Source organism: Plodia interpunctella, chromosome 14, assembly GCF_027563975.2.
Source record: "Plodia interpunctella isolate USDA-ARS_2022_Savannah chromosome 14, ilPloInte3.2, whole genome shotgun sequence".
In the NCBI taxonomy this organism is placed as follows: domain Eukaryota; kingdom Metazoa; phylum Arthropoda; class Insecta; order Lepidoptera; family Pyralidae; genus Plodia; species Plodia interpunctella.
The window spans coordinates 7490047-7500084 of NC_071307.1; the positions used below are offsets into that span (position 1 = coordinate 7490047).

Sequence of the window (10038 nt, forward strand, 5' to 3'; positions counted from 1 at the left end):
TCCACGGTCTCCTTTTTTTCTTTACACAGCTACAAATTGTTGGACTATTGTTAGACAACTATTTTTCAACAATGAATCGTCCACTTTATTATATTCATAAATAAAAAACAACAAATTTTCTCTGACTTTATTTGAAATATGTACAATCCTGTGGCATAAATATTTAATCAAATCGGACATGGATGAGAGACACGGGACAGGGGGAAATAATGATGGCGTATGCGAAGAGAGGAAGAAGGAAGAATTTTGAGACATATTCTTATTTGTCGTACCGTTCCCGCAAACAAAGTGCTTGTCCAAACCTCAATCATTATATTTCTTTTATCTATGACTTCAATGGCCTAGGCACATCCCACCCGCGACCCACCGCGCGATAGCCAATGTCAACTAAACACGGCGCGCGCACTAATTACTAATATTAAGAATGTTAAACCAAAAATATATCTAATTAATAATTTTCGTCTATAATTTTTCATCTAGATCCATATTATTTCGTCGTGTCCCACAGGCAAAATACTCAATACAAAGAATTTTCCGAGAACGTAATTACTGTCGTGTTTCCGTAATTTTCTAATGTTGTGTTTTCATAAAACAATGTGATGTCAAGTATCTGGTTTGGATACATCTCCACCTCTATCAGGGTATGGGTCAATTTATTTTTCGTAATTTTTAGTAAATATGACATACTTAGTAAACTAGAGATACCTTCGTCGTCCCATAATATCGTTTCTGTTATACTGAAAAAATAAATAATTTGGGGTACGAGTAATATATTAAGATGCGAGATTTGGAAGCCAGCGCTGGTATTGGGCTCGGTGGCCGGCGCCGTTGACAGAAGCAAACCCTAAATATATGCATATGCAATACATAAGTCTGCCTGTATGTTTGTTACTCAATTCAAGTCAATACAAGTCGCATTTCGATGGAATTTGGCACGCGAACAGCCTAAAATAACCTGAAACTGTTATTTATTATTTCGAAATTTCGAAGTGAAGCCACGTAGTGTAGTTAGTATTATAGTTAAAGTAATAAAAACTAAATATTAAATTTAAAACACCCCTCTCCAAAGTTGCTTGTATCCTCCCATCAGCTAGAAAAGAGCTGAAGTTACATTTTCCAAACAAAGCTAAGAACATTATCGATTAAATTTTCTTTAAAAAAAAATCAATATCGGTTTAACCGTTTGGCTGCTACGATGCCACGGACGGATAAACAGGCACGTCAAACTTACAACTCCCCTGTCTTCTGTCGTCAGGGGTTAAAAACAAAAGTATAATTACTTACATAGGGATCGGAGTTGTGGAAGTATTTTGGGCGGGGCCAGTGTTAGCGCGTGGTTTGAGTCTCAGAAGGCTGTCGTAAGTGGCGATTGCGGGAGTAGGTGCCCCGATTGTGTAGTTTGCAGCCATAAATCTACAATTCAAGGATCTGTGAGTGATTATTTGTTAAGTTGTTGGTTTCTTATTGGTTACTAAGTATAACATATTACTAAAGAATACATGGGGCGTGTTGACGTCAGGCAGGCGGGTCGTTAAATCACAGCTGAATCTTTAAATTTGTAAGGTTATTTTTTACGTTGAACCCGGCTTTGCGGCGCCACAGTCCCGAATGTAAGAGGAGATGTGAGAGATGTGAGAGAGAGACAGAATATCTTTATTCTTTGATTTTATTCTAGTTACCTAAAGGCTTCCTTTTATAATAATATACATAGATAATATAATATACAAAGTATTGCATACCTGTCATATATATCTAGATAAATAGATTCACTGTCATTGTAACTATTGGAGAATCCGTTCACTGCCCTAAAATCTTTTGGCCTAATGGCTACCACCCCGCCAAGCGGATTTTTATATGGAACTCTGAAATAGTAATATACTTGCGAATATATACACAATAATAGGACAGTAACCCAAACTTTTATGCTTTTTAGGGTTCCGTACAAAAAATAAAAAAACCGAACCCTTAATAGGATCGTGTACGTCTGCCTGTTCGTCAGTCTCTCACAGGCAATTTACTCCGAATATACTGAACCAAATCAGGTGAAATTTGGTAAAATGGTGTAATTCTATGACCCAAATAGGTACAGACGTGCAGATTAAATAAATATATTAAGGGCATTTTCGGAGGGTAAATCAGGAAATTACAAAAAGATTTGCAACCTTATTATGTCATTATAATCAAATATCATCATATAATCTCAAATATAGTTTTGTTTTTACTATAAAATAAATAGTTTCAATGTACCTAACTCAAGAAAAAAATCGAATGTTGACTGATGACTTAATTCGAGATAAAATTGATAGATGGCGCTAGTAGTTTTTCGCCGTCTCCACACTGTCGTCGAACAGTTTACAAACATTGGCGGATTCAGTATATATTGCTGGTTTTTATTGCCATAAGTAAATAAAAGCTAGCATAAAAATTACCCAATTTCCGCAGCCAACGCATTTATTACAGTGCCCTACATAAGGTTCTCAGAGCGTATCGCATATTACTGCGGACGCGCTGTCATTACGATTCGTCAATTTTCTTGAAAAAGAAATTATTTCCAAAATCGTCATTCATAAAATTTACAGTACATAATGATTTTAATATTATATAGGAAAACTAATTCTTGACTTTGTTAAATTTTGAAAAATTGTAATGACAGCGCGGCCGCACATTTCTGAACCACTCAAGGTCTCCAATTAAGAATATTTAAGATCATGTAGTAAAAATCTCACCTGTCAATTGAAGCAACCAGCTGTTTCGGATGATCAGAGCAACGGTACAAGTTGCTGGAGTCCCTGGGAGCCAGGTAGGGATCGTGAAAGATCACACAGGTAAAATATAAATCTGCTCTTATTTTCTGAGCCTCGACGAAACCGATGTTGGCCAGCAGCCCGGGGTAAAATGGTGCTGTTTCTTTAACTGTTGTAGACTTATTCTTTAGTACCTAAATATGTTTTAATATTCTATGTAAGTACATAGGAGATATTAGGTAAAGAACAAAAATTGGGGGAGAGTCTTTATGGGATTAACCGAGGCCAGAACAATTTTTTTAGAATTCTTGTCTGTCTGTCTGTATCGAGCATCACACAAATACTATTGCATGGAATTTGATGCGGCTTTCACAGTTGTATAGCGGATGGTCTAACTTAAAATCTGGTATAGGTTACATCGCGATACCTTGCTTAGAATCCGGGATATTGATAATAATAAATGCGGCCAAAAGTTGGTACACACATATATAAACATTGTTCAGAGACTTGTTCTTGAAACATGCTCCTACCTGTTCTATAGGCAGCTGTTGTAAAACGTTGATGGGGACATTCACCACCTATCTAAGTATATTATTTTTTGTTGATTCTATGTCCGATTTCAATCTATAAAAGCTTTAATATATTTTATGTATAGCCGTGGAGACAGATCAGTATTCAACCCCATATAAGTTGCAAATACTTACTATTTTTAACGACAAATATCTGGTAATCCACTAGTTGCACGAGCAGCAAGAAGTGTAAGCTAAAAAGAAACTCGGGAAGGGGTCCACCTTGGCCTCTGAAAAATAATTGAAGAGCTAGAAGAAGTTCTTAACGAGGTATAAACATTGAGAACTCTAGGCAAAAAAAACTTAGTTCGGCAGCTTTTGCATTGAGAAGAATAAGACAGTGTACGAACATAGAAACAGCTATAAGTGTATATAATAAGTTAGTTATATCTTCCTTTGTGTATCTTCTTCATAGTCGTATTCCTCATGGTTGAGGGTCGTGGTCATTACGTGGAACATACATAGGCTGCTATTTATGTATCCGGAATAACAAAATTAAACAAACATATATTATTACATATGGTTTTATTGTTTCTCGAAGTATTCTCCGCGATGATCTATGCACTTCTGCATACGATGAAACCAATTTTCAAAGCACTTTTTCCATTCTGATTGAGGTATGTCCAAAACGTGTGTTTTGAACGCATCAACGGCCTCTTCGCGGCTCGAAAAACGTTGACCACGTAATTTATTTTTAATGTTTGGAAATAAATAAAAATCATTGGGTGCCAGGTCGGGACTGTACGGCGGATGACCCGTCAATTCAATCTTTTGACCCTCCAAAAAATTATTTGTTTCAGCCGACTTGTGGCAGCTAGCATTGTCGTGATGAAGTATGATTCTGCGTTGTGGGTTGTTCTTTCGTATTTTTTCAAAGACTTCTGGCAAACAAATGGTGGTGTACCATTCAGAATTAACCGTCCTACTATTCTCTAGTGGCACTGTAGCTACATGTCCGTTGATACCAAAAAAACAAGCGACCATTTGCTTTAAAGTGCTTCTCGCACGAACAACTTTTGTTGGATTCGGTTCATCTTGAAAGACCCACACCGTTGACTGCTGTTTAGTTTCAGGGTCATAAGCATAGATCCAGATTTCGTCACCTGTGTAGATATTATAAACAGCTTTTGACGTGCCACGGTTGTATTTTTTTATTATTTTCTTACACCAGTCGACACGAGCCTGTTTTTGATCTACGCTCAAGTTGTGCGGAATCCAACGCGAACAAATTTTTTTAACAATTAAATGTTCGTGTAATATCGCGTGTATACTCGTCATACTAATGCCCAGAGACGCCTCTATCTCGCGGTATGTAACATGACGATCTTGCATTACTAATTGTCGCACAGCATCAATATTTTGTTGTACCACTACCGATTTAGGACGACCCTCCTTGATTTCATCCGTGAGCATAGACCGTCCACGTTGAAATTCCTTAAACCAATAATACACAGTGGTTTTCGATGGTGCTTCATCTCCAAAAGTTAAAATCAGTTGTTCGATGCACTGTTTTTGAGTTAATCCACGCCGAAAATCATAATAAGTCATCGCGCGAAAATGTTCACGAGTTAAATCCATGGCAATGAAGACAAGCTATTTTCAAAATTGGCGCCAATTGAAAAAAACAAATGACAGGGACATGAAAAATATTTATTCTCTAGACGAAGAGTTCTATTTTCAAATGTTGTAATTACTTTTTAAATATTCTAGAATTATTGGCCAGTTCCGGATACATAAATAGCAGCCCTCGTATAACACACACAACAAATTTCTTGGCATTATTAATGGAGTGGTTTGCCATTGCTTTCTCCATTTCACACACAAGTTAATTATCAACCAGTGTGCAGGTTTCCTCACGATGTTGTCCTTCACCGGAAGCAAGTAGTAGTCTATGAAAACTACTATACGAGTCAGGTTGGTATACAAAAACTCATGTGGCACGAGTAGGATTCGAACCTGGGACCTTTCGATCCTCAGGCGGACGTCTTAACCATTACACCACCACCGCTGCCTTTTCTTTGTGTATACACACCTGAATGGAATAATGACCGCCACAGTTTCGGTAGGCACGCAGTCTAACGGCTGATACGAGCCTCCTTTATTAAGCATTGAAAATATACCGTCCATGGCTTTCGGCTTTGCAGCAGCTTTCCAATTTGTCGGTCCTGGACAACGATATCAAAATAATGTACATCTTATTATATTAACAAAGTCCGCGTCTGTCTGTCTGTTCACGATAAACTCAATAACCACTGCACGGATTTCTATGCGATTTTCACTAATAGATAGTGTGATTCCTGAGGAAGGTTATGTGTATAATCTATAATGTGTATAAAGCCGGAACGGGCCGTTTGTTACAAATATAAATTAATAATGTACTTTTTTAAATATAGGGGGCATAACACTGTTGGGGCAAAAGCCTCCTCATGTACATAAAAAGCATTATTTATTGGGTACAAAAAATTAACCTAACATTACAATCATACTATAGTAGTATGATAATGAAATGATACCTATATTCTTTACGTTTTTATGTACAGTAGCGCTATCTATTTTGTAAAGTGCTATTGACTATCAGACTTTTTGTTAAAATCCTACGGGAATCGCGTACTGTCGGAACAAAAAGTACCATGTGTGTTAATCCAAATTTCATAAAAATCCGTTTGAGCGTGAAGAAGTAAAATACAGACTTTCGCTTTTAAAATATTAATAGGATTAGTATGAACTAGCTGTTTACCCGCGGCTTCGCTCGCCTAAATACCCTCGGAAACAGATTTTTCTTGATATTAAAATGGGATTGGGAATGTTGAATTAAAATATCCATAGCGCATTTAAATTACATACAGCGCCATCTAAATCATATAATATTAGTTAGGATACATTTCTAAGCCCAAGATGTAAACTTAGGAATTGTGGGACATCAAGAGAAACAAAGTTATTTTCTTACCTAAATAACGGTGATCATTAGGGCAGTATGTAATTGGGGGATGAGTATCATCCTCAACAGAATTTATGATTTGTGAATTCTGTTTCTTTGTTTTGCTGAGGACCTTTAGAAAATCCCCCAGTTTACTAGGGTGTTTGTGTGCCAAATTCCACATAATCTTAACAGGATTGTTATTATATAAGTCAGGCTTCTTTGTGAGATTTTCTGCTTGTTGTTTTCTTCTAAAGAGATAAGAAAAAATACTAAATGTTTATGAATTCATCAAATACACAGGGTGTTACAAAATACTTTTATACTTACGAAGTGATAAGATATATGGTACTTTGGTAATATAAACACTTTAAAAGTAGTCGATAGTTATGTCCGTTGTAAAGTATACGAAAATCAACGTAAGCTTGTGCTTACGTTGATTTTCGTATACTTTAAAATAAATACTTGTAAGTATTTATTAATTTGAAAACTTCGCTAAACGATCAACCCGGCCGTATTTTATCACTTCGTAGTGTTATAGTTATAATATAAGCAATGTTTCAACTAAGAAAGCACCCGAAAGATAGAGATCAATTAAAAGAAAAACAAGTTTTTCACAAAAATGTAATTTTTGCCATTACAGAGCTTTTATTGTCGTCAGAGAGATCTTTGGCATTTAAAGTCTGACAGAACCCAAGTCCATGACGTAAACCATTGAGGAGTTACCTCATTGGGAGCCAGGGTGACCCATCAGACCATGTTTATCATAATAATTCATTGTCATGGAAACTGAAGCGTTGTGAGAAATTTCAACTCTGTAGGACAACTGGATTTAACTGGAAGTAGGAGAAATCTAACTTGCAAGATTTGATCACAGACAGACAACAATCAATATAGACAAATATCGGGACAGGTGAAACTAAATAAAAGCTTGTAATAGTTTATAAGTCGCGCTTCGTTGCCTTGCTACTGAGGATTATTTCGCTTAGATGAGAGGACTTATGAATAAATTCACATGAAAGTAGGTACCTCTGCTGTGTTTCGTAATTCAAATGCCTTCTGTGTACATTTACTCTCCTCATCAACGGGTGTGCTTCTGGACAAGACAATGTGTAAAGTATATTGGTAATGCCTACTGAAACCGTAAAGGCCGCTAGTAACATATACAGGAGATGCACTATCATAGTTAGATATTAGAGAAAATATTATAAAATAAGCAAAAAATATATTGGTACAAAATATTTAAAACAAAATAAATGCTATAAATAAATTGGCAATACGTGACATTGTGAAAATATTTCTGTTCTCATTTCACCATTCTGTGATTTTTACCATAGATAACTAACTGGTGGGCTCTGCGCAGCCGCGGTGGCTTTCACATATAGATCCATGGAATTAGTACCTAGGTACTCCGTGGAGTACCTACTAATTCCATGTATAGACCATCGATCGCTTTTATGCAGCCTTCAATTTAATGCTCTCCATGTGACACATCATCACCAAATTAGAGTGATGTCCATGAATATATTTTTTTCGTAAGGAATTAGGTATTAGTTTAGGACACTCGCAAGTTAAGATTATATAAGCTGTAATAATCTAAAGTGACGTTCGCCGAGTAAAAATGATAATTTTAGCGATTTTTTTTTTCACTTTTTGACATTTTCTAAGAATGACAGTTTGGTATCGGAGCGTAGGTAAGGTCGTTTAATATTTTTTTGCAAAATTCCAACAGTAATATGCCGAAGTACTACAGGTTTAGGGCAACAACGCCCACCAGGAAACCACGAAGGTGTAGGGACAAGGAGAAAGAGAAGGAAGTACAAAAGTGAGTGGATTGTGGGTTTCTTAGTAGTCCCAACATGAATTCGATTAGTGGTATCGTATTCCACATATTAATGGAGTGGTTTGCTATCATCGCCATTTCCCTTGCTATTGATAATTCAACTAGAGATCAGGTTTCCTCCCCGGATGACTTCGGGGCCCTTACGGTTCACAGTCTTAACCATCGGTCCCTGATGTTTGTTTGTCTGTAATCAAATCTTGCAAGTCACCTACTTCCACTTGTCGTAGGTATAGAGTTGAAATTTTCTAGATCGCTTTAGTTTCCATGACAATGCATTATTATGACAAGCAAATCCAAAACTGGGTGACTATGATGCACCCAGGTTCTGATCCTAACGAATTCCTCCTCAACGGTTTATTGTACGCATATGTTCGCCATGCATTGAATGCAACAATATCTATCTAACGACAATAAAAGCTTATGGCAAAAATTACATTTTTATAAAAATACTTGTTTCAAGGGTAAAATTCGATGCCGAAAAGAATTGGCTGGACGTAACTCTGGCGTGCACACCAGCGCCCTCTTGGTACCTGCGGCGTACTTCGTGGCGCGAATGTCCGCCACTGATGGGTCTCCCGCGGGAACTAGCCGCCGAACTCAGGGCCTCTGTACAGCTTAGCCAAAGACCAATCTTCGTCTTCAAGATCCCATCCACAGCGCTGTCTCAAGACGTACATACTTTCTGAACTGTCAAAACTAGCGTCAAAATTTTTCCGCCTTTTGCAGAATGTACTGTTTTCTTTGGCGTAAAGAAATAGTTTATTCGGATTTCTATCCTCCATTTTGTTATATGTCGTTATTATGGTACACTCAATACAGTACATATATTTTTTTAAGCTTTTCATTTTAAGCATTACTTCAGTAACAAATAGGATACGTCGATCTGTACACGCGTTTTGACGTCCTTGGTAATCTGTGATAGTAATAAAATGCTGAAATTATTACCAATGAGAATCAGTCAAGTTGTATGGCTCGGAATGGTTGTATTTGTTTTTTAAATAATAAGATGACATTGTCCATTGAAAACGTGCAAATGCTATCATAAAAACTTATAATTTCATAAATACATTGTGAAATCCTTATTTTTATCATTGCTTATAGCACAAAAGAAACTATATTTACTATCAGCTTCTAACCGATGATGATAACATATATAAAGTAGGTTTTTTTTCTTTGTTATTGATCTATGGTAAGTACAATCAGGGGCCAATAAACGAATCGAAAACTAAACTCCGACAAGCTATACAACTAAAATATTTTATTTTGACTATATGCAACTGCGACGACTTCATTGCGACAATAGGCTACGTCGAAATAACTTAGCTTCGACATCACCGTACTACGACAAGCAGTTTCTTCGACGTGACTTTACAAGACGACGTTCTACGACAATAATGCTGCTCCGAAATAAGTCAACTTCGAATTATTATGCTGTGCTTCGACAATACTTTATGTTGTCGGAGTTTAGTTTTCGATTCCCAATAAACCTGCTACCACTATCATATGGTTCACAACAACTTGGTGGTTTCCCATTGCCTTCTCCATTAAGTTAATAATCAACCAGTGTGCAGGTTTCCTCACTATGTTTTCCTTCACTGGAAGCAAGTGGTGGACGATGAAAACTGCTATATATGAGTCAGATTGGTATATTCTGTGTTGTCGTGGTATACAAACTCACGAGTAGGATTCGAACCAGCGACCTTTCGGTTCATCAACTAGAGATCAGGTTTCCTCCCCGGATGACTTCGGGGCCCTTACGGTACACAGTCTTAACCATCTGTCCCTATTGTTTGTCTGTAATCAAATCTTGCAAGTCACCTACTTCCGCTTGTCGTAGGTACAGAGTTGAAATTTTCTAGATCGCTTTAGTTTCCATGACAATGCATTATTATGACAAGCAAATCCAAAACTGGGTGACCATGATTGATGTCTTAACCGTTACACCACCACTAGTAATTTAAATAG

The 10038-nt window shown here is 36.9% G+C and overlaps 1 protein-coding gene and 1 long non-coding RNA gene across 2 annotated transcripts; one reads left to right on the forward strand and one right to left on the reverse strand.

Annotated features, from left to right (window-relative positions):
- Positions 1–110: 110 nt before the first annotated feature.
- Positions 111–7414, reverse strand: LOC128675662 (beta-1,4-galactosyltransferase 4-like). Its single transcript, XM_053755217.2, has 8 exons — positions 7260–7414; positions 6261–6481; positions 5346–5478; positions 3449–3543; positions 2727–2913; positions 1740–1862; positions 1285–1413; positions 111–737 (listed from the first exon to the last, which is right to left on the reverse strand). The coding sequence occupies exons 1-8, from the start codon at positions 7412–7414 to the stop codon at positions 518–520; spliced, it is 1263 nt and encodes a 420-aa protein (XP_053611192.1). The 3' UTR covers positions 111–517.
- Positions 2696–8673, forward strand: LOC128675666 (uncharacterized). Its single transcript, XR_008405323.2, has 4 exons — positions 2696–2800; positions 3400–3583; positions 6874–7924; positions 8534–8673. It is a non-coding gene; the product is annotated as an uncharacterized LOC128675666 (long non-coding RNA).
- Positions 8674–10038: the final 1365 nt, after the last annotated feature.

What these genes read in the sequence shown, in the direction of transcription:
- LOC128675662 (XM_053755217.2), bottom strand. Translation starts at nt 7,414, where the DNA reads ATGATAGTGCATCTCCTGTATATGTTACTAGCGGCCTTTACGGTTTCA. An exon ending in AATTACGAAACACAGCAGAG is followed by an intron (nt 6,482 to 7,259) that starts GTACCTACTTTC and finishes TTATCTCTTTAG; the next exon opens with AAGAAAACAACAAGCAGAAA. An exon ending in TAATGATCACCGTTATTTAG is followed by an intron (nt 5,479 to 6,260) that starts GTAAGAAAATAA and finishes ATCGTTGTCCAG; the next exon opens with GACCGACAAATTGGAAAGCT.